The following is a 22,738-nucleotide window of genomic DNA, read 5'->3' as shown; positions in this document are numbered from 1 at the left end:
TGTCCTGTCTCAGCTGAGGGAGGCGCGTGTGTGTGTGTGTAAGTGTCACTGTGGAGCGTTTGTGTCCTGTCTCAGCTGAGGGAGGCGCGTGTGTGTGTGTGTGTGTGTGTGTCTGTGTCACTGTGGAGCGTTTGCGTCCTGTCTCAGCTGAGGGAGGCGCGCGTGTGTAAGTGTCACTGTGGAGCGTTTGCGTCCTGTCTCAGCTGAGGGAGGCGCGTGTGTGTGTCTGTAAGTGTCACTGTGGAGCGTTTGCGTCCTGTCTCAGCTGAGGGAGGCGCGTGTGTGTGTGTGTAAGTGTCACTGTGGAGCGGTTGGGTCCTGTCTCAGCTGAGGGAGGCGCGTGTGTGTGTGTGTGTAAGTGTCACTGTGGAGCGTTTGTGTCCTGTCTCAGCTGAGGGAGGCGCGTGTGTGTGTCTGTAAGTGTCACTGTGGAGCGTTTGTGTCCTCTCAGCTGAGGGAGGCGCGTGTGTGTGTGTGTGTAAGTGTCACTGTGGAGCGTTTGCGTCCTGTCTCAGCTGAGGGAGGCGCGTGTGTGTGTCTGTAAGTGTCACTGTGGAGCGTTTGTGTCCTCTCAGCTGAGGGAGGCGCGTGTGTGTGTGTGTGTAAGTGTCACTGTGGAGCGTTTGCGTCCTGTCTCAGCTGAGGGAGGCGCGTGTCTAAGTGTCACTGTGGAGCGTTTGTGTCCTGTCTCAGCTGAGGGAGGCGCGTGTGTGTGTCTGTAAGTGTCAATGGGGAGCGGTTGGGTCCTGTCTCAGCTGAGGGAGGCGCGTGTGTGTGTGTAAGTGTCACTGTGGAGCGTTTGTGTCCTGTCTCAGCTGAGGGAGGCGCGTGTGTGTGTGTGTGTGTAAGTGTCACTGTGGAGCGTTTGCGTCCTGTCTCAGCTGAGGGAGGCGCGTGTCTAAGTGTCACTGTGGAGCGTTTGTGTCCTGTCTCAGCTGAGGGAGGCGCGTGTGTGTGTCTGTAAGTGTCAATGGGGAGCGGTTGGGTCCTGTCTCAGCTGAGGGAGGCGCGTGTGTGTGTGTAAGTGTTACTGTGGAGCGTTTGCGTCCTGTCTCAGCTGAGGGAGGCGCGTGTGTCTGTAAGTGTCACTGTGGAGCGTTTGCGTCCTGTCTCAGCTGAGGGAGGCACGTGTGTGTGTGTCTGTAAGTGTCAATGGGGAGCGGTTGGGTCCTGTCTCAGCTGAGGGAGGCGCGTGTGTGTGTCTGTAAGTGTCACTGTGGAGCGTTTGCGTCCTGTCTCAGCTGAGGGAGGCGCGTGTGTGTGTCTGTAAGTGTTACTGTGGAGCGTTTGTGTCCTGTCTCAGCTGAGGGAGGCGCGTGTGTGTGTGTAAGTGTCACTGTGGAGCGTTTGTGTCCTGTCTCAGCTGAGGGAGGCGCGTGTGTGTGTGTGTCTGTAAGTGTTACTGTGGAGCGTTTGCGTCCTGTCTCAGCTGAGGGAGGCGCGTGTGTCTGTAAGTGTCACTGTGGAGCGTTTGCGTCCTGTCTCAGCTGAGGGAGGCACGTGTGTGTGTGTCTGTAAGTGTCAATGGGGAGCGGTTGGGTCCTGTCTCAGCTGAGGGAGGCGCGTGTGTGTGTCTGTAAGTGTCACTGTGGAGCGTTTGCGTCCTGTCTCAGCTGAGGGAGGCGCGTGTGTGTGTCTGTAAGTGTCACTGTGGAGCGTTTGCGTCCTGTCTCAGCTGAGGGAGGCGCGTGTGTGTGTCTGTAAGTGTTACTGTGGAGCGTTTGTGTCCTGTCTCAGCTGAGGGAGGCGCGTGTGTGTGTGTAAGTGTCACTGTGGAGCGTTTGTGTCCTGTCTCAGCTGAGGGAGGCGCGTGTGTGTAAGTGTCACTGTGGAGCGTTTGGGTCCTGTCTCAGCTGAGGGAGGCGCGTGTGTGTGTCTGTAAGTGTCGCTGTGGAGCGTTTGTGTCCTGTCTCAGCTGAGGGAGGCGCGTGTGTGTGTCTGTAAGTGTCACTGTGGAGCGTTTGTGTCCTGTCTCAGCTGAGGGAGGCGTGTGTGTGTGTAAGTGTCACTGTGGAGCGGTTGTGTCCTGTCTCAGCTGAGGGAGGCGCGTGTGTGTGTCTGTAAGTGTTACTGTGGAGCGTTTGTGTCCTGTCTCAGCTGAGGGAGGCGCGTGTGTGTGTGTAAGTGTCACTGTGGAGCGTTTGTGTCCTGTCTCAGCTGAGGGAGGCGCGTGTGTGTGTGTGTCTGTAAGTGTCACTGTGGAGCGTTTGCGTCCTGTCTCAGCTGAGGGAGGCACGTGTGTGTGTGTCTGTAAGTGTCAATGGGGAGCGGTTGGGTCCTGTCTCAGCTGAGGGAGGCGCGTGTGTGTGTCTGTAAGTGTTACTGTGGAGCGTTTGTGTCCTGTCTCAGCTGAGGGAGGCGCGTGTGTGTGTGTAAGTGTCACTGTGGAGCGTTTGTGTCCTGTCTCAGCTGAGGGAGGCGCGTGTGTGTGTGTGTCTGTAAGTGTTACTGTGGAGCGTTTGCGTCCTGTCTCAGCTGAGGGAGGCGCGTGTGTCTGTAAGTGTCACTGTGGAGCGTTTGCGTCCTGTCTCAGCTGAGGGAGGCACGTGTGTGTGTGTCTGTAAGTGTCAATGGGGAGCGGTTGGGTCCTGTCTCAGCTGAGGGAGGCGCGTGTGTGTGTCTGTAAGTGTCACTGTGGAGCGTTTGCGTCCTGTCTCAGCTGAGGGAGGCGCGTGTGTGTGTCTGTAAGTGTCACTGTGGAGCGTTTGCGTCCTGTCTCAGCTGAGGGAGGCGCGTGTGTGTGTCTGTAAGTGTTACTGTGGAGCGTTTGTGTCCTGTCTCAGCTGAGGGAGGCGCGTGTGTGTGTGTAAGTGTCACTGTGGAGCGTTTGTGTCCTGTCTCAGCTGAGGGAGGCGCGTGTGTGTAAGTGTCACTGTGGAGCGTTTGGGTCCTGTCTCAGCTGAGGGAGGCGCGTGTGTGTGTCTGTAAGTGTCGCTGTGGAGCGTTTGTGTCCTGTCTCAGCTGAGGGAGGCGCGTGTGTGTGTCTGTAAGTGTCACTGTGGAGCGTTTGTGTCCTGTCTCAGCTGAGGGAGGCGTGTGTGTGTGTAAGTGTCACTGTGGAGCGGTTGTGTCCTGTCTCAGCTGAGGGAGGCGCGTGTGTGTGTCTGTAAGTGTCACTGTGGAGCGTTTGCGTCCTGTCTCAGCTGAGGGAGGCGCGTGTGTGTGTGTAAGTGTCACTGTGGAGCGTTTGTGTCCTGTCAGCTGAGGGAGGCGCGTGTGTATGTGTGTAAGTGTCACTGTGGAGCGTTTGTGTCCTGTCTCAGCTGAGGGAGGCGTGTGTGTGTGTGTAAGTGTCACTGTGGAGCGTTTGCGTCCTGTCTCAGCTGAGGGAGGCGCGTGTGTGTGTGTAAGTGTCACTGTGGAGCGTTTGCGTCCTGTCTCAGCTGAGGGAGGCGCGTGTGTGTGTGTAAGTGTCACTGTGGAGCGTTTGTGTCCTGTCTCAGCTGAGGGAGGCGCGTGTGTGTGTGTGTAAGTGTCAATGGGGAGCGGTTGGGTCCTGTCTCAGCTGAGGGAGGCGCGTGTGTGTAAGTGTCACTGTGGAGCGTTTGGGTCCTGTCTCAGCTGAGGGAGGCGCGTGTGTGTAAGTGTCACTGTGGAGCGTTTGCGTCCTGTCTCAGCTGAGGGAGGCACGTGTGTGTGTGTAAGTGTCACTGTGGAGCGTTTGTGTCCTGTCTCAGCTGAGGGAGGCGTGTGTGTGTGTGTAAGTGTCACTGTGGAGCGTTTGTGTCCTGTCTCAGCTGAGGGAGGCGCGTGTGTGTGTGTAAGTGTCACTGTGGAGCGTTTGCGTCCTGTCTCAGCTGAGGGAGGCGTGTGTGTGTGTAAGTGTCAATGGGGAGCGGTTGGGTCCTGTCTCAGCTGAGGGAGGCGTGTGTGTGTGTAAGTGTCACTGTGGAGCGTTTGCGTCCTGTCTCAGCTGAGGGAGGCGCGTGTGTGTAAGTGTCACTGTGGAGCGTTTGGGTCCTGTCTCAGCTGAGGGAGGCGCGTGTGTGTGTGTGTAAGTGTCACTGTGGAGCGTTTGTGTCCTGTCTCAGCTGAGGGAGGCGTGTGTGTGTGTGTCTGTGTCACTGTGGAGCGTTTGTGTCCTGTCTCAGCTGAGGGAGGCGTGTGTGTGTGTGTAAGTGTCACTGTGGAGCGTTTGTGTCCTGTCTCAGCTGAGGGAGGCGCGTGTGTGTGTGTAAGTGTCACTGTGGAGCGTTTGTGTCCTGTCTCAGCTGAGGGAGGCGCGTGTGTGTGTGTAAGTGTCACTGTGGAGCGTTTGTGTCCTGTCTCAGCTGAGGGAGGCGCGTGTGTGTGTAAGTGTCACTGTGGAGCGTTTGCGTCATGTCTCAGCTGAGGGAGGCGCGCGTGTGTATGTGTAAGTGTCACTGTGGAGCGTTTGCGTCCTGTCTCAGCTGAGGGAGGCGCGTGTGTGTGTGTGTAAGTGTCACTGTGGAGCGTTTGTGTCCTGTCTCAGCTGAGGGAGGCGCGTGTGTGTGTCTGTAAGTGTCACTGTGGAGCGTTTGCGTCCTGTCTCAGCTGAGGGAGGCGCGTGTGTGTGTGTGTGTGTGTAAGTGTCACTGTGGAGCGGTTGGGTCCTGTCTCAGCTGAGTGAGGCGCGTGTGTGTGTGTGTGTGTGTGTAAGTGTTACTGTGGAGCGTTTGTGTCCTGTCTCAGCTGAGGGAGGTGTGTGTGTCTGTGTCACTGTGGAGCGGTTGGGTCCTGTCTCAGCTGAGGGAGGCGCGTGTGTGTGTCTGTGTCACTGTGGAGCGTTTGTGTCCTGTATCAGCTGAGGGAGGCGCGTGTGTGTGTGTGTGTAAGTGTCACTGTGGAGCGTTTGTGTCCTGTCTCAGCTGAGGGAGGCGCGTGTGTGTGTGTGTGTAAGTGTCACTGTGGAGCGGTTGGGTCCTGTCTCAGCTGAGGGAGGCGCGTGTGTGTGTGTGTAAGTGTCACTGTGGAGCGTTTGTGTCCTGTCTCAGCTGAGGGAGGCGTGTGTGTGTGTGTAAGTGTCACTGTGGAGCGTTTGGGTCCTGTCTCAGCTGAGGGAGGCACGTGTGTGTGTGTAAGTGTCACTGTGGAGCGTTTGTGTCCTGTCTCAGCTGAGGGAGGCGCGTGTGTGTGTCTGTAAGTGTCACTGTGGAGCGTTTGTGTCCTCTCAGCTGAGGGAGGCGCGTGTGTGTGTAAATGTCACTGTGGAGCGTTTGCGTCCTGTCTCAGCTGAGGGAGGCACGTGTGTCTGTGAGTGTCACTGTGGAGCGTTTGCGTCCTGTCTCAGCTGAGGGAGGCGCGTGTCTGTAAGTGTCACTGTGGAGCGTTTGTGTCCTGTCTCAGCTGAGGGAGGCGCGTGTGTGTAAGTGTCACTGTGGAGCGGTTGTGTCCTGTCTCAGCTGAGGGAGGTGTGTGTGTGTGTAAGTGTCACTGTGGAGCGTTTGTGTCCTGTCTCAGCTGAGGGAGGCGCGTGTGTGTGTGTCTGTAAGTGTCACTGTGGAGCGTTTGTGTCCTGTCTCAGCTGAGGGAGGCGTGTGTGTGTGTGTAAGTGTCACTGTGGAGCGTTTGTGTCCTGTCTCAGCTGAGGGAGGCGCGTGTGTGTGTGTAAGTGTCACTGTGGAGCGTTTGCGTCCTGTCTCAGCTGAGGGAGGCGCGTGTGTGTGTGTAAGTATCACTGTGGAGCGTTTGCGTCCTGTCTCAGCTGAGGGAGGCGCGTGTGTGTGTAAGTGTCACTGTGGAGCGGTTGGGTCCTGTCTCAGCTGAGGGAGGCGCGCGTGTGTGTGTCTGTAAGTGTCACTGTGGAGCGTTTGTGTCCTCTCAGCTGAGGGAGGCGCGTGTGTGTGTAAGTGTCACTGTGGAGCGTTTGTGTCCTGTCTCAGCTGAGGGAGGCGCGCGTGTGTGTGTGTGTGTGTGTAAGTGTCACTGTGGAGCGGTTGGGTCCTGTCTCAGCTGAGGGAGGCGCGTGTGTAAGTGTCACTGTGGAGCGTTTGTGTCCTGTCTCAGCTGAGGGAGGCGTGTGTGTGTGTGTAAGTGTCACTGTGGAGCGTTTGGGTCCTTTCTCAGCTGAGGGAGGCGCGTGTGTAAGTGTCACTGTGGAGCGTTTGTGTCCTGTCTCAGCTGAGGGAGGCGCGTGTGTGTGTGCAAGTGTCACTGTGGAGCGGTTGGGTCCTGTCTCAGCTGAGGGAGGCGCGTGTGTGTGTCTGTAAGTGTCACTGTGGAGCGTTTGCGTCCTGTCTCAGCTGAGGGAGGCGCGTCTGTGTCACTGTGGAGCGTTTGTGTCCTGTCTCAGCTGAGGGAGGCGTGTGTGTGTGTGTGTAAGTGTCACTGTGGAGCGTTTGTGTCCTGTCTCAGCTGAGGGAGGCGCGTGTGTGTGTGTGTGTCTGTAAGTGTCACTGTGGAGCGTTTGTGTCCTGTCTCAGCTGAGGGAGGCGTGTGTGTGTGTGTAAGTGTCACTGTGGAGCGTTTGCGTCCTGTCTCAGCTGAGGGAGGCGCGTGTGTGTGTGTAAGTGTCACTGTGGAGCGTTTGTGTCCTGTCTCAGCTGAGGGAGGCGCGCGTGTGTGTGTCTGTAAGTGTCACTGTGGAGCGTTTGTGTCCTGTCTCAGCTGAGGGAGGCGCGTGTCTGTAAGTGTCACTGTGGAGCGTTTGTGTCCTGTCTCAGCTGAGGGAGGCGTATGTGTGTGTGTAAGTGTCACTGTGGAGCGTTTGTGTCCTGTCTCAGCTGAGGGAGGCGTGTGTGTGTGTGTGTGTGTAAGTGTCACTGTGGAGCGTTTGTGTCCTGTCTCAGCTGAGGGAGGCACGCGTGTGTGTGTCTGTGTCACTGTGGAGCGTTTGTGTCCTGTCTCAGCTGAGGGAGGCGTGTGTGTGTGTGTAAGTGTCACTGTGGAGCGTTTGTGTCCTGTCTCAGCTGAGGGAGGCGCGTGTGTGTGTAAGTGTCACTGTGGAGCGTTTGCGTCCTGTCTCAGCTGAGGGAGGCGTGTGTGTGTGTGTAAGTGTCACTGTGGAGCGTTTGTGTCCTGTCTCAGCTGAGGGAGGCGCGTGTGTGTGTGTGTAAGTGTCACTGTGGAGCGTTTGTGTCCTGTCTCAGCTGAGGGAGGCGTGTGTGTGTGTGTAAGTGTCACTGTGGAGCGTTTGTGTCCTGTCTCAGCTGAGGGAGGCGTGTGTGTGTGTGTGTAAGTGTCACTGTGGAGCGTTTGCGTCCTGTCTCAGCTGAGGGAGGCGTGTGTGTGTGTAAGTGTCACTGTGGAGCGTTTGTGTCCTGTCTCAGCTGAGGGAGGCGCGTGTGTGTGTGTGTAAGTGTCACTGTGGAGCGTTTGTGTCCTCTCAGCTGAGGGAGGCGCGTGTGTGTGTAAGTGTCACTGTGGAGCGTTTGCATCCTGTCTCAGCTGAGGGAGGCGCGTGTGTGTGTGTGTAAGTGTCACTGTGGAGCGTTTGTGTCCTTTCTCAGCTGAGGGAGGCGCGTGTGTAAGTGTCACTGTGGAGCGTTTGTGTCCTGTCTCAGCTGAGGGAGGCGCGTGTGTGTGTGTAAGTGTCACTGTGGAGCGTTTGCGTCCTGTCTCAGCTGAGTGAGGCGCGTGTGTGTGTAAGTGTCACTGTGGAGCGTTTGCGTCCTGTCTCAGCTGAGTGAGGCGCGTCTGTGTCACTGTGGAGCGTTTGTGTCCTGTCTCAGCTGAGGGAGGCGCGTGTGTGTGTGTGTGTCTGTAAGTGTCACTGTGGAGCGTTTGTGTCCTGTCTCAGCTGAGGGAGGCGTGTGTGTGTGTGTAAGTGTCACTGTGGAGCGTTTGCGTCCTGTCTCAGCTGAGGGAGGCGCGTGTGTGTGTGTAAGTGTCACTGTGGAGCGTTTGTGTCCTGTCTCAGCTGAGGGAGGCGCGCGTGTGTGTGTGTAAGTGTCACTGTGGAGCGTTTGTGTCCTGTCTCAGCTGAGGGAGGCGCGTGTCTGTAAGTGTCACTGTGGAGCGTTTGTGTCCTGTCTCAGCTGAGGGAGGCGTATGTGTGTGTGTAAGTGTCACTGTGGAGCGTTTGTGTCCTGTCTCAGCTGAGGGAGGCGTGTGTGTGTGTGTGTGTGTAAGTGTCACTGTGGAGCGTTTGTGTCCTGTCTCAGCTGAGGGAGGCGCGTGTGTGTGTGTAAGTGTCACTGTGGAGCGTTTGTGTCCTGTCTCAGCTGAGGGAGGCACGCGTGTGTGTGTCTGTGTCACTGTGGAGCGTTTGTGTCCTGTCTCAGCTGAGGGAGGCGTGTGTGTGTGTGTAAGTGTCACTGTGGAGCGTTTGTGTCCTGTCTCAGCTGAGGGAGGCGCGTGTGTGTGTAAGTGTCACTGTGGAGCGTTTGCGTCCTGTCTCAGCTGAGGGAGGCGTGTGTGTGTGTGTGTAAGTGTCACTGTGGAGCGTTTGTGTCCTGTCTCAGCTGAGGGAGGCGCGTGTGTGTGTGTGTAAGTGTCACTGTGGAGCGTTTGTGTCCTGTCTCAGCTGAGGGAGGCGTGTGTGTGTGTGTAAGTGTCACTGTGGAGCGTTTGTGTCCTGTCTCAGCTGAGGGAGGCGCGTGTGTGTGTGTGTAAGTGTCACTCTGGAGCGTTTGTGTCCTCTCAGCTGAGGGAGGCGCGTGTGTGTGTAAGTGTCACTGTGGAGCGTTTGCGTCCTGTCTCAGCTGAGGGAGGCGTGTGTGTGTGTAAGTGTCACTGTGGAGCGTTTGTGTCCTGTCTCAGCTGAGGGAGGCGCGTGTGTGTGTGTGTAAGTGTCACTGTGGAGCGTTTGTGTCCTCTCAGCTGAGGGAGGCGCGTGTGTGTGTAAGTGTCACTGTGGAGCGTTTGCATCCTGTCTCAGCTGAGGGAGGCGTGTGTGTGTGTAAGTGTCACTGTGGAGCGTTTGTGTCCTGTCTCAGCTGAGGGAGGCGCGTGTGTGTGTGTGTAAGTGTCACTGTGGAGCGTTTGTGTCCTGTCTCAGCTGAGGGAGGCGCGTGTGTGTGTGTGTGTAAGTGTCACTGTGGAGCGTTTGTGTCCTCTCAGCTGAGGGAGGCGCGTGTGTGTGTAAGTGTCACTGTGGAGCGTTTGCGTCCTGTCTCAGCTGAGGGAGGCGTGTGTGTGTGTAAGTGTCACTGTGGAGCGTTTGCGTCCTGTCTCAGCTGAGGGAGGCGTGTGTGTGTGTAAGTGTCACTGTGGAGCGTTTGTGTCCTGTCTCAGCTGAGGGAGGCGCGTATGTGTGTAAGTGTCACTGTGGAGCGTTTGCGTCCTGTCTCAGCTGAGGGAGGCGTGTGTGTGTGTAAGTGTCACTGTGGACCGTTTGTGTCCTGTCTCAGCTGAGGGAGGCGTGTGTGTGTGTGTAAGTGTCACTGTGGAGCGGTTGTGTCCTGTCTCAGCTGAGGGAGGCGCGTGTGTGTGTAAGTGTCACTGTGGAGCGTTTGCGTCCTGTCTCAGCTGAGGGAGGCGTGTGTGTGTAAGTGTCACTGTGGACCGTTTGTGTCCTGTCTCAGCTGAGGGAGGCGTGCGTGTGTGTGTAAGTGTCACTGTGGAGCGTTTGCGTCCTGTCTCAGCTGAGGGAGGCGTGTGTGTGTGTAAGTGTCACTGTGGAGCGTTTGTGTCCTGTCTCAGCTGAGGGAGGCGCGTATGTGTGTAAGTGTCACTGTGGAGCGTTTGCGTCCTGTCTCAGCTGAGGGAGGCGTGTGTGTGTGTAAGTGTCACTGTGGACCGTTTGTGTCCTGTCTCAGCTGAGGGAGGCGTGTGTGTGTGTGTAAGTGTCACTGTGGAGCGGTTGTGTCCTGTCTCAGCTGAGGGAGGCGTGTGTGTGTGTGTGTAAGTGTCACTGTGGAGCGTTTGCGTCCTGTCTCAGCTGAGGGAGGCGCGTATGTGTGTAAGTGTCACTGTGGAGCGTTTGTGTCCTGTCTCAGCTGAGGGAGGCGCGTGTGTGTGTGTAAGTGTCACTGTGGAGCGTTTGTGTCCTGTCTCAGCTGAGGGAGGCACGTGTGTGTGTGTGTGTAAGTGTCACTGTGGAGCGGTTGTGTCCTGTCTCAGCTGAGGGAGGCGTGTGTGTGTGTGTGTGTAAGTGTCACTGTGGAGCGTTTGCGTCCTGTCTCAGCTGAGGGAGGCGTGTGTGTGTGTAAGTGTCACTGTGGAGCGTTTGTGTCCTGTCTCAGCTGAGGGAGGCGTGTGTGTGTGTAAGTGTCACTGTGGAGCGTTTGTGTCCTGTCTCAGCTGAGGGAGGCACGTGTGTGTGTGTGTGTGTAAGTGTCACTGTGGAGCGGTTGTGTCCTGTCTCAGCTGAGGGAGGCACGCGTGTGTGTGTCTGTGTCACTGTGGAGCGTTTGTGTCCTGTCTCAGCTGAGGGAGGCGCGTGTGTGTGTGTGTAAGTGTCACTGTGGAGCGTTTGCGTCCTGTCTCAGCTGAGGGAGGCGTGTGTGTGTGTGTAAGTGTCACTGTGGAGCGTTTGCGTCCTGTCTCAGCTGAGGGAGGCGCGTGTGTGTGTGTGTGTAAGTGTCACTGTGGAGCGTTTGCGTCCTGTCTCAGCTGAGGGAGGCGTGTGTGTGTGTAAGTGTCACTGTGGAGCGTTTGTGTCCTGTCTCAGCTGAGGGAGGCGCGTGTGTGTGTGTGTGTCTGTAAGTGTCACTGTGGAGCGTTTGTGTCCTGTCTCAGCTGAGGGAGGTGCGTGTGTGTGTGTAAGTGTCACTGTGGAGCGTTTGTGTCCTGTCTCAGCTGAGGGAGGCGTGTGTGTGTGTGTAAGTGTCACTGTGGAGCGGTTGTGTCCTGTCTCAGCTGAGGGAGGCGTGTGTGTGTAAGTGTCACTGTGGAGCGTTTGCGTCCTGTCTCAGCTGAGGGAGGCGCGTGTGTGTGTGTGTAAGTGTCACTGTGGAGCGTTTGTGTCCTGTCTCAGCTGAGGGAGGCGTGTGTGTGTGTAAGTGTCACTGTGGAGCGTTTGCGTCCTGTCTCAGCTGAGGGAGGCGTGTGTGTGTGTGTGTGTGTGTAAGTGTCACTGTGGAGCGTTTGTGTCCTGTCTCAGCTGAGGGAGGCACGCGTGTGTGTGTCTGTGTCACTGTGGAGCGTTTGTGTCCTGTCTCAGCTGAGGGAGGCGCGTGTGTGTGTGTAAGTGTCACTGTGGAGCGTTTGCGTCCTGTCTCAGCTGAGGGAGGCGCGTGTGTGTGTGTGTGTAAGTGTCACTGTGGAGCGTTTGCGTCCTGTCTCAGCTGAGGGAGGCGTGTGTGTGTGTGTAAGTGTCACTGTGGAGCGTTTGCGTCCTGTCTCAGCTGAGGGAGGCGCGTGTGTGTGTGTGTAAGTGTCACTGTGGAGCGTTTGCGTCCTGTCTCAGCTGAGGGAGGCGCGTGTGTGTGTGTGTAAGTGTCACTGTGGAGCGTTTGCGTCCTGTCTCAGCTGAGGGAGGCGTGTGTGTGTGTGTGTAAGTGTCACTGTGGAGCGTTTGCGTCCTGTCTCAGCTGAGGGAGGCGCGTGTGTGTGTGTGTAAGTGTCACTGTGGAGCGTTTGTGTCCTGTCTCAGCTGAGGGAGGCGTGTGTGTGTGTAAGTGTCACTGTGGAGCGTTTGCGTCCTGTCTCAGCTGAGGGAGGCGTGTGTGTGTGTAAGTGTCACTGTGGAGCGTTTGCGTCCTGTCTCAGCTGAGGGAGGCGTGTGTGTGTGTGTAAGTGTCACTGTGGAGCGTTTGCGTCCTGTCTCAGCTGAGGGAGGCGTGTGTGTGTGTGTGTAAGTGTCACTGTGGAGCGTTTGTGTCCTGTCTCAGCTGAGGGAGGCACGTGTGTGTGTGTGTGTGTGTGTGTGTGTGTAAGTGTCACTGTGGAGCGGTTGTGTCCTGTCTCAGCTGAGGGAGGCACGCGTGTGTGTGTCTGTGTCACTGTGGAGCGTTTGTGTCCTGTCTCAGCTGAGGGAGGCGCGTGTGTGTGTAAGTGTCACTGTGGAGCGTTTGCGTCCTGTCTCAGCTGAGGGAGGCGTGTGTGTGTGTGTGTAAGTGTCACTGTGGAGCGTTTGTGTCCTGTCTCAGCTGAGGGAGGCGTGTGTGTGTGTAAGTGTCACTGTGGAGCGTTTGCGTCCTGTCTCAGCTGAGGGAGGCGCGTGTGTGTGTGTGTGTAAGTGTCACTGTGGAGCGTTTGTGTCCTGTCTCAGCTGAGGGAGGCGCGTGTGTGTAAGTGTCACTGTGGAGCGTTTGCGTCCTGTCTCAGCTGAGGGAGGCGTGTGTGTGTGTGTGTGTGTAAGTGTCACTGTGGAGCGTTTGTGTCCTGTCTCAGCTGAGGGAGGCGTGTGTGTGTGTAAGTGTCACTGTGGAGCGTTTGCGTCCTGTCTCAGCTGAGGGAGGCGTGTGTGTGTGTAAGTGTCACTGTGGAGCGTTTGTGTCCTGTCTCAGCTGAGGGAGGCGTGTGTGTGTGTAAGTGTCACTGTGGAGCGTTTGCGTCCTGTCTCAGCTGAGGGAGGCGTGTGTGTGTGTGTAAGTGTCACTGTGGAGCGTTTGTGTCCTGTCTCAGCTGAGGGAGGCGTGTGTGTGTGTAAGTGTCACTGTGGAGCGTTTGTGTCCTGTCTCAGCTGAGGGAGGCACGTGTGTGTGTGTGTGTGTGTGTGTAAGTGTCACTGTGGAGCGGTTGTGTCCTGTCTCAGCTGAGGGAGGCACGCGTGTGTGTGTCTGTGTCACTGTGGAGCGTTTGTGTCCTGTCTCAGCTGAGGGAGGCGCGTGTGTGTGTGTGTAAGTGTCACTGTGGAACGTTTGCGTCCTGTCTCAGCTGAGGGAGGCGCGTGTGTGTGTGTGTAAGTGTCACTGTGGAGCGTTTGCGTCCTGTCTCAGCTGAGGGAGGCGCGTGTGTGTAAGTGTCACTGTGGAGCGTTTGCGTCCTGTCTCAGCTGAGGGAGGCGCGTGTGTGTGTGTGTAAGTGTCACTGTGGAGCGTTTGCGTCCTGTCTCAGCTGAGGGAGGCGTGTGTGTGTGTGTGTGTGTAAGTGTCACTGTGGAGCGTTTGCGTCCTGTCTCAGCTGAGGGAGGCGTGTGTGTGTGTAAGTGTCACTGTGGAGCGTTTGCGTCCTGTCTCAGCTGAGGGAGGCGTGTGTGTGTGTGTAAGTGTCACTGTGGAGCGTTTGCGTCCTGTCTCAGCTGAGGGAGGCGTGTGTGTGTGTAAGTGTCACTGTGGAGCGTTTGCGTCCTGTCTCAGCTGAGGGAGGCGCGTGTGTGTGTGTGTAAGTGTCACTGTGGAGCGTTTGCGTCCTGTCTTACTGGATGGTCCTTGGGACATACAGTATCTCCTGGAATACAAGCAGGGACAGGGTTGGCTACCCAAGTAGCCTCGAAATAGCAAACACGGTTCTGGAGATTCAGCTGTCCCCGTCTTTATTACTGAGCACGCCAGGAGGTCACAGGCGTCTCGCCGTACTGACCAATGAGGAAGCTGGACACTGCTGTATGTGCACAGTGTGAAGGAGGAGCCTGAGCGCACCCCATAAGGCTGATGAGCACCCTCCCTAGATAAGCCCCTGCAGGGCACTTTCTTGGAAAGTTTGTAAGTAAGTTTAGTTGTATCCTTTCCTTCTCCGTACTCTCAGACCCTGCCGGAGAGAAGAACATGAGCTAAACTCCTCGTGTGCTGCTTGTGATAAACCTTTACTGTAGCTGATGATTATATAGGGGCTCTATATGTGGATTGTAGCCCTCAGCCCAAACATACCCCGTCTCCGCCTCCCGAACAGATTACAGAAATAATCACCTGGGTGATGTCTCTAGGGAGAGCTTAATTCAGTTACCGGGGTAGAAGAGACCCAGATCGGTAAGTGTTGACATGGAGGAAGCAGAGGCTGATGCCTCAGGTGCCAGCCAGTCCCTGGCTTCTCTCGTCACCGGGTAATGAGTCCGAAGGGATTGAGGAAGAGCCAGAGTCCTTTAACCCTGATGTTGTGACTGTTCGGCTTTGGCACATTAACAAGACCATCAGGATAGGTGATGCCCAAGACCATCAGGATAGGTGATGCCCCAGCTCCGGCTCCCATCCAAGATTCCCTTTTTGTGGCTCTTCCAAGCAGAGTCTATCTAGTGCATTGGATTATTAATGATCTCATTAATCAAGGATGGGACTAGGTCCACAGATGTAACAGTCATCGTAAGAGACTAAGGCCCTCATTCAGAGCCGCTCGCTATTTGCGGTCGTTCGTTCTAAAACAAGGGGTGGCTATTCAAATGAGCTGTTCGCTAATTGCGGTCTGTTCACGCCTCTAAGTCTGAACGAGCGAGCAAAACTTGCGGTTGTAATTTTGAAAAATACGCCCCCTTGCCGCTCGCACCATACGTCATGTCCGCTATTTATTAGATTAATCGAGTACATCGAACAGCGTATGAACTGCTCGCTATTCTTGTGGCTGGTTTTTTCAACCGCTATTTTGCGAGCAGTTCTGAGTAAAAAAAAAACAAGTAACGTGGTCAATGACGCTGCTGGATTATTTATGCACTCCCTTAAAACGCCCGTTTTGACCTTTAAGCACGCCTGCGTTCGAATTCCACACCCCCGTTTTCAAGCACCTTCCCCTGTTACCACCCACATACGCCTCCTCCTGTCACTCAAAATAGCAGGCATTCGCTATATAGCGAACAAACGATTTTCGTCCGCACTGACTGGTTTGCGCATGCGTATTAAAATCCGTACGCATGCGCAGATGTGCGAACATCGGTCAGAACGAACGAGCGGCCGCTTACGAGCGGCTCTGAATCAGGGCCTGATTTCTCTGTATCATTTTCAGGATGAAGAAGCTTCTCAATAATGTGTAAGGCTGTGTACAACTAATCCATTCGAAGGTGAAGGGCCGTGAAGCATCCTATATGTGGGATCACGGAAGCGGTCTCTTCGGGGCAAGACTTAATGGCTGTGGCTTCAGTCTCCAGAGCGCTTAGAGTATAGGCAGAGACTATTCATAGGTATAGGCAAGAGAAACTTACTTTTAAGAGCATTGAAGTAAGGCAGGAAGGTATGTATTTTCTTCGTGATGCTTCTCTGGATGCAATTTCCTTCCCATTCAGTGGAATCACTCTGGCAGTAGTCGCCAGGAGAGCCTTATTGACCCTGGGTAACTGACCACCAGGAGAGCCTTATTGCCCCTGGGTACCTGACCGTGCCAGGGGAGCCTTTATGGCCCATAGGTGACTGACCCCGCCTGGAGAGCCTTATTGACCCTGGGTAACTGACCACCAGGAGAGCCTTATTGCCCCTGGGTACCTGACCCTGCCAGGGGAGCCTTTATGGCCCATAGGTGACTGACCCAGCCAGGAGAGCCTTATGGCCCACGGATGACTGACCTCGCCAGGATAGCCTTATTGCCCCTGGGTACCTGACCCTGCCAGGGGAGCCTTTATGGCCCATAGGTGACTGACCCCGCCAGGAGAGCCTTATTGACCCTGGGTAACTGACCACCAGGAGAGCCTTATTGCCCCTGGGTACCTGACCCTGCCAGGGGAGCCTTTATGGCCCATAGGTGACTGACCCCGCCAGGAGAGCCTTATTGACCCTGGGTAACTGACCACCAGGAGAGCCTTATTGCCCCTGGGTACCTGACCCTGCCAGGGGAGCCTTTATGGCCCATAGGTGACTGACCCCGCCAGGAGAGCCTTATGGCCCACGGATGACTGACCTCGCCAGGATAGCCTTATGGCTCACGGATGACTGACCCTACAAGGAGAGTCTTATGACCCAAGGTGACTGACCCGGCCTGGACAGCCTAATGGCCCACAGAGGACTGATCCGCCAGGAGAGCCTTGCGGTACACGGGCAGCTGACCCACAGTCAAAGTATTGTTTAACCGCTCTTCCAGTTGTTGGAGATTTTGTGTTTGGGGAATAACTGGACTCAGTGATTCAGAAGATTGCTGGAACTACAGTATTTGCTGCGGGAGAAGAAAACTAGAAGTAGCAGTTCAACGAAGCACAAAGCTTTCAGCCAGCGAAGCTGTATCTTCTGCAGTTTGGTGCTACTACATTTAAGCACCCTTTAATTCCGACAGGAATAAGGAAGGCTAGCAGAGACCAAAGGCCTCACACTTACGCTTTTCTAGACCAGCCTCTGCAGAGTCCTGTGGTAGGCTGAATGTTAAGGTAGGCAGAGACATGGGAGGCTCAACGCTATAGACCAATAGCTTCTCAATACAGCAAATAAGACGATGCAATGAACGAGGGATTTGGGCGTACACTATGCGATGGTCCTGCAGATTGGTCGAGATATATATCATATAGGGTAGATTTCCAGTTTATGCACAGAGGGAATATCTTCATGAAATCCCAATTTCTGTCCTCTCCAGTGGAACTGGAGCTATTACACAATTGATATATTTATGCAAAGCATTTCTGCATGGACTTTGTACAGCTTATTCTGCAGATGGTAGAGGAACGAGACTTCCTTACCTCTGTAGATCTACCACATGTGGGTCTCCATACTCCTGTTTATAGCTCCACATCCTCACTTTCTCAGATTCTGTCCTTTGCCACAATTTCCAGGTCACCTGCCTCCCATTTGTCTCCTCCAAGGACCTTCACCAAAGTGCTGGTGGTTCTTATGGCCACTCTCTGAAAACAAGGGATCATGTAATTGACCGTACATGGTGGATCTTCTCGTAGCGTCACCAGACGCAAGATGGCCCAGGTGATGAGCTTTCTACAAGAGCACGGTTGCCTCATTAGTCCAGCCAAAAGTCATCAGGGGCCTTCTCAACAGCTACAGTATATCTCCTGGGCAGTATGAATATATGCAGCAAACTATAAAGGGTCTTTAGCAGAAGAAAAACTCAAATTTCTCCATCTAGCATATCGACTTCCTTCTCCACAAATCGTGCCAGTAAGGAATCGTCTTGACCTTCTAGGAATGTTCTCATCCAATGTAGGCGTTGGCCAACGTGAAATTTGAGGACTCTTCAACTGGACCTACTCAATCAGTGTGATCAGAATCCAATTTCTCTCCAACCATCCTGCTTACAAGTCTTAGAAATCCCTTGGTGGAGGCAGAGATTATGGAGCTTTCCCTCTTGGAATCAGGAATGGGTTGTGCTCTCTATCAGCTCCTGCTCTGATGGCTGGGGCTTGCGTCTAGGTACACAAGTGGCTCCAGGCAGAACATTACTGCACGCAAACGCTCTGCAAGTGAGGGCGCTATTGCATACAGGTCATCGGTTTTCAACTGAACAGTAGTTGCATTCATAAACCACCAAGATGGCGCACGCAGCGGAACAACGGTGGTGAGAAGTATCAACAATTATGCCATGGGCTGAAAAGTGTATTGAATTGTTTTTCCTGTACACTAAGGGCCTGATTCAGAGCCGGACGTTCTGACCAGAGCGCTCGCTCTGAATCAGGGCCGGCCTAGCTGAAAATGGTGCGGCCTCCTGGCCGCTCGCATAGCTGTGGGTGACCACCCACAGCTAATGCGAGCGGCCAAAAAGATGACCATCGCGACCATCGGGCTTGCGACGAGACCCTTGTGGTAGGGTCTCGTCTGCCGCAAGCCCGGAGTGCTTTTGGCTCTATCAGAGCCGAGAGCACTCCCACTGACATCACTAGTGATGTCAGTGGGGCCGGACCCAGACGGTAGGCATTCCCATGGGAATGCCCGTCTGGGCAGCCACGCCCCCGGCACGCTCACCAAAGGGGGCGTGCTGTCAATCACCATCGACAGCACGCCCCCTTTGGTGCGAGACCCCGAGCGACGGATTCCCCGTCGCTCGCCGGGTCTCGCGCATGCGCACGACGGAGGCGCCTCCGTCGTGCGCATGCGCATATGGTAACATCGTCCCGCTTGCGAGCGTACAGCACTCGCGTGCGGGTCTGAATGAGACCCTATGTGCGGTTGTGCACCAAATCGTTCGTTGCATCATCCAATATGACTCGCAGGACAGCAAATGGGACAATGCAGTAAACGAGGGTTTGGTGCGTACACTATATGATGTCCTGCAGATTGGTCGAGAGTACCAAGATTGCACCAAATATGGTATAGTGTGTACCCTGCTTAAGGGGCTCTGACAAAATGATTGAGGTTCTTCTTAAAGCCAGAAAACTAAGGATTTTATAGAGCTTTATTCTGTGGTGCCCGGCTCTTGTCCTGTAGGCTCTTGTCCTGTAGGCTCTTGTCCTGTAGGCTCTTGTCCTGTAGGCTATTGTCCTGTAGGCTCTTGTCCTGTAGGCTCTTGTCCTGTAGGCTCTTGTCCTGTAGGCTCTTGTCCTGTAGGCTATTGTCCTGAAGGCTACTGACTTAAAGAAAAATAAAATATGAAATATGTTTACTTCCAGGATCCATATTTAAAGGGTTTGAAGAAGCCACAATTAACTTCCCCCCCACGTATAAGTTTGATGTTGGCTGTGACAAATATGACTCCTCGTCAAAGGAGAGAACCCCGTCCTACACGGTAAGAGCTGCAGGTTACTGGTCTATGTGTTACAGCCATGTATTAGGGCAGAGGTAAGCATGTTTTAGGGGATTGCATGATGTGTTCCATGCATCCGCTCACAATGCCTTGCCCCGGCTCGCTAGTTCGCTCATTGCCCCGGCTCGCTAGTTCGCTCATTGCCCCGGCTCGCTAGTTCGCTCATTGCCCCGGCTCGCTAGTTCGCTCATTGCCCCGGCTCGCTAGTTCGCTCATTGCCCCGGCTCGCTAGTTCGCTCATTGCCCCGCCCCGACTCGCTAGTTCGCTCATTGCCCCGCCCCCGTTATTAATTTGCACATTCTTGAATAAATTGCAAAAGCTTTTGCCACAACCTGTGAAATGACTGTAGAGCATCGGGGACGCGGCTTACCCTCTTCTGTACAGGTGACAGACGTGACAGTGTTACAGTTTGCGAAGTTACTATATTATTATGTCTATCACTGCAGGACAGGGTGCTGTACAAGAGTCGGCATAAAGGTGACATCCGTGTCCTCAAATACGATTCTTGCTCGGAGATAAAGACTTCTGACCATCGGCCGGTGTTTGGGTTGTTTGAAGTACGGATAAGACCTGGAAGAGATAAGTGAGTTTCTGATTGGTCTTCATAGTTCAAAGGGCATCCGGGGTGTAATGATAGGAGTATGTAGGATATATACCAATGTCACTGCAGAAGGTAATATATAACTGGAGGCTCTGTTTGTATGGAGTGAGGAACTGATACATGTACAGTAAGTGAGGAATGTGCATCTTAGATTATTGGTATTATACTATCAGTCTTCATCCCCGGAGTGTCCGCCTGATACTGAGTCATCCACCCCGGGAGCAGGTAAAATCGGCTTCTTAATGTATCTTACAGCAATGGTTCCCAAATTCTGTCCTCGAGGCACCTCAGCAGTCCAGGTTTTAAGTATATCCAAGCTTAAGCACAGGTGACCTAATTAGTACATCAGTTTGATTATACCATGTGTGCACAAGCATGGCTATCCTTGTAACCTGGACTGTTGATGCTTGAGGACAGAGTTTGGGATTCCCTGCTGTATAGTGATGCGTCATCGGTTAGCCCAGTGCCAGTAGCCATATTATAATACCAGGTCTTTGCCTGGCATGACGGTGCCAGAGCTGTAGAACGCAGCATCACGTAGACAAGGGAAACGTCATGTCTTTTATTATTTTACATTTATTTTTATTTTGAGCAATTTACAGCTGTTATATGATTATCAGAACTGTGCGTTCAAGCTTTACTGGCGCCTCTTATGTCCCCTTATTACATTTCAGCATTCCGCTGGCCGCGGGGCTGTTTGACCGCGAGTTGTATTTGCTGGGCATGAAGAGAAGGAGCTCACGGGAGCAACAGAAACATTACGCGCTAAAGAATCAAAAAAATAGCAGCGTGTGCGCAATCTCCTGAACGGCGGTGAGCGGAGGACATGTTGGAAGTGCTCCAATGGCCGTCTATGGATCCAGCTAGTTTATGGGCTGAGCCAATATTCGCTTACAGAGAAGAAAAGAAACGTTCTGGGGTGGTATATAATGTGTAATTACAAAGGTGCATAGCATCACTCACAGTAAGGTAAGCATGGTATTATCTGTACACAGAGAGGAAGAGCTGGAATAAAATCCCTGTGCTCCAGCGCTACGTCACACCGTTCTCCACGCGTTTCACACCATAGCGTTCCTTCAGCGGCATGGGAAAGTTATTCTGATATCTTTCTATACAAATCTCTTAGTGTAAGGAGATATAAGTAACTGGTATATACATGAGATTATCTTTGCACTTGTGAGAACTAGTTTCATACAAACAAAAGAAACCTAATAATAATAATAATATAAAAGATTATTATAATTCCTGTAATCAAATAGTATATAAAATGTGTCCCCATATTCAGCTATCCTAAAATGGCCTCATTTGGCGGTCACGGACTTTGCGTCTTAGACGCGCCATGCAACTTTCTGAAAATATACATCTTAATTTGCTACTTTATACCAATTATTTTGCAATAAAATACTAATTCTAAATACTTAGTACACTATTAGCGAATGAAGATGCAAAATTCATGGAACGTATAGATGTGTCCTCGTACATCTCGCCTCAGTGCGCCATGCAACGCGTCTTACTTGGCATGAGTGAGCCCCCAGGTCCGGTGCAACTCTGCTAGCGGCGGGCGTCTTTTTTTTTTTTTTTTTGGGCGAAGATATGTCTAAGTCGCAATGTGATGCGACTAGAACGAACCAGCAGACTGTGCTGATTAATTTGATATGCAACACTTGTATGCGACTTAGACGCAATATTTGGCAAGAAAAGACGCCTGGCGCTAGCAGAGTCTCGCGGGACCTGGAGAACTGAGATGTATAAGGACAAATTGAGGCACTGGCATCATTCTGTCTAATCTGCTACTTCATACAGTTTTCATTATTTTGAGGCAAAAAATACATATGCTGAGAGGGGTCTAGTTACTACGCAGTGTTAGGAGACAGAGTGAAAAGTGATAAGGTACCAGCCAATCAGCTCCTAACTGTCATTTTTCAAACACAACCTGTGAGATGGCAGTTAGGAGCTGATTGGCTGGTACCTTATCACTTTTCACTCTGTCTCCTAACACTGCTTAGTAACTAGAGCCCTAAGTACACAGATTCCCGATTATTGGGAATCCGCGCGTGCGGGGACCCGTTCTGCTCATGTGCAGAATGAGTCCTGCGTGGTCGCACGCAGCCCCTGCTGATTGAAAGGCAGAGGCATTTAACCACTTGCCTGGCACAGTCGTATCAGATACGACCATACCAGAGTGGGCTTTCCCTGACATGGTCGTATCTGATACAACCAGTGAGAAACACACAGTGGGCGGCTGGCTGGAAGTTAACTTCTAGCAGCCACCCATCTCAGAGGGACCTACCGGTCCCTCTACACTTGCGGCTCCCCCTCCTTTGTGTCCCGATCACAGCTGGCCACAGTGATCGGGCCCCCTAGAAGCAGCAACCACGGCTCATGTAGCCGCGGCGGCTGCTGTGACCCGATCACTGTGGCCAGCAGTGATCGGGCAGCCGGACCGTCAGAAGCAGTAGCGGCGGCTCTGGTAGCCGCCGCTGCTATGTCTCCGGGCTGCTAGGGGGACACCCACCCACTGTGGCTCCGGAACACAGTGATCAGTTAGATCACTGTGTACGAGCAGCAGCAGCGGCGGCTCCGGTAGCTTTTGCTATATCTCCGGGCCGCTCGCGGGTGTCCCACCCGCTTCGGCTCCGGAACAGTGATCAGTGAGATCACTGTGTAGGAGCAGCAGCAGCGACTCTGATAGCCGCGGCTGCTGCCATATCCCCTGCCGCCCCCGCCCACTCTTATCCGGCCTCAGCTCCGCCTCCCCAAGTGCCCATGTGTCCCGATCACTGCTGGCCATAGTGATCGGGCAATATATATATATTTACAGATGTAAAAAAAAATATATATATATATATGTGTGTGTGTGTGTGTGTGTGTATGTATATATGTGTGTGTGTATGTATATATATATATATATATATATATATATATATACATACATACATACATACATACATACAGTCAGGTGCATAAATATTGGGACTGACAGAATTTTCATATTTTGGCCTCTATTCACCACCACAATGGCTTTGAAATGAAATAAACAAGATGTGATTTACCTGCAGACTCTCAGATTTAATTTGAGGGTAATAACATCCAAATCAGGTGAACGGTGTAGGAATTACAACGGTTTCTATATGTACCTCCCACTTTTTAAGGGGCCAAAAGTAATGGGACTATCAACTCAAAAGCTATTTCATGGACAGGTGTGGGCTATTCCCTCGTTATTTCATTATCAATTAAGCAGGTAAAAGGTCTGGAGTTGATTCTAGGTGTGACATTTGCATTTGGAATCAGTTGCTGTCGACTCTCAATATGAGATCCAAAGAGCTGTCACTATCAGTGAAGCCATCATTAGGCTGAAAAATCAAAACAAACCCATCAGAGAGATAGCAAATACATTAGGTGTGGCCAAATCAACTGTTTGGAACATTCTTAAAAAGAAAGAACGCATCGGAGAGCTCAGCAACACCAAAAGACCCGGAAGACCACGGAAAACAACTGTGGTGGATGACAAAATAATTATTTCCCTGGTGAAGAAAAACCCCTTCACAACAGTTGGCCAAATCAAGAACACTCTCCAGGAGGTAGGTGTATATGTGTCAAAGTCAACAATCAAGAGAAGACTTCACAAGAGTGAATATAGAGGGTTCACCACAAGATGTAAACCATTGGTGAGCCTCAAAAACAGGAAGACCAGATTAGAGTTTGCCAAACAACATCTAAAAAAGCCATTACAGTTCTGGAACAACATCCTATGGACAGATGAGACAAAGATCAACTTGTACCAGAGTGATGGGAAGAGAATAGTATGGAGAAGGAAA

General features: G+C 53.2%; 1 protein-coding gene across 2 annotated transcripts in view; it reads left to right on the top strand.

Annotated features, from left to right (window-relative positions):
* INPP5E (inositol polyphosphate-5-phosphatase E) overlaps positions 1-20,774 on the top strand; it is a 65,512-nt gene extending 44,738 nt beyond the window's left edge. For both annotated transcript variants that reach the window (XM_088459674.1, XM_088459675.1), the window contains exons 9-11: positions 18,185-18,300; positions 18,766-18,902; positions 19,595-20,774. In XM_088459674.1, the coding sequence (XP_088315800.1) occupies positions 18,185-18,300; positions 18,766-18,902; positions 19,595-19,727 (386 nt within the window). In that variant the 3' untranslated portion in view covers positions 19,728-20,774. The remainder of the gene's footprint in view (positions 1-18,184; positions 18,301-18,765; positions 18,903-19,594) is intronic.
* Positions 20,775-22,738: the final 1,964 nt, after the last annotated feature.

Source organism: Taudactylus pleione, unplaced genomic scaffold (genome assembly GCF_031769625.1).
Source record: "Taudactylus pleione unplaced genomic scaffold, aTauple2 ptg000927l, whole genome shotgun sequence".
Lineage (NCBI taxonomy): Eukaryota > Metazoa > Chordata > Amphibia > Anura > Myobatrachidae > Taudactylus > Taudactylus pleione.
This window is presented reverse-complemented; position numbering and strand designations above follow the sequence as displayed.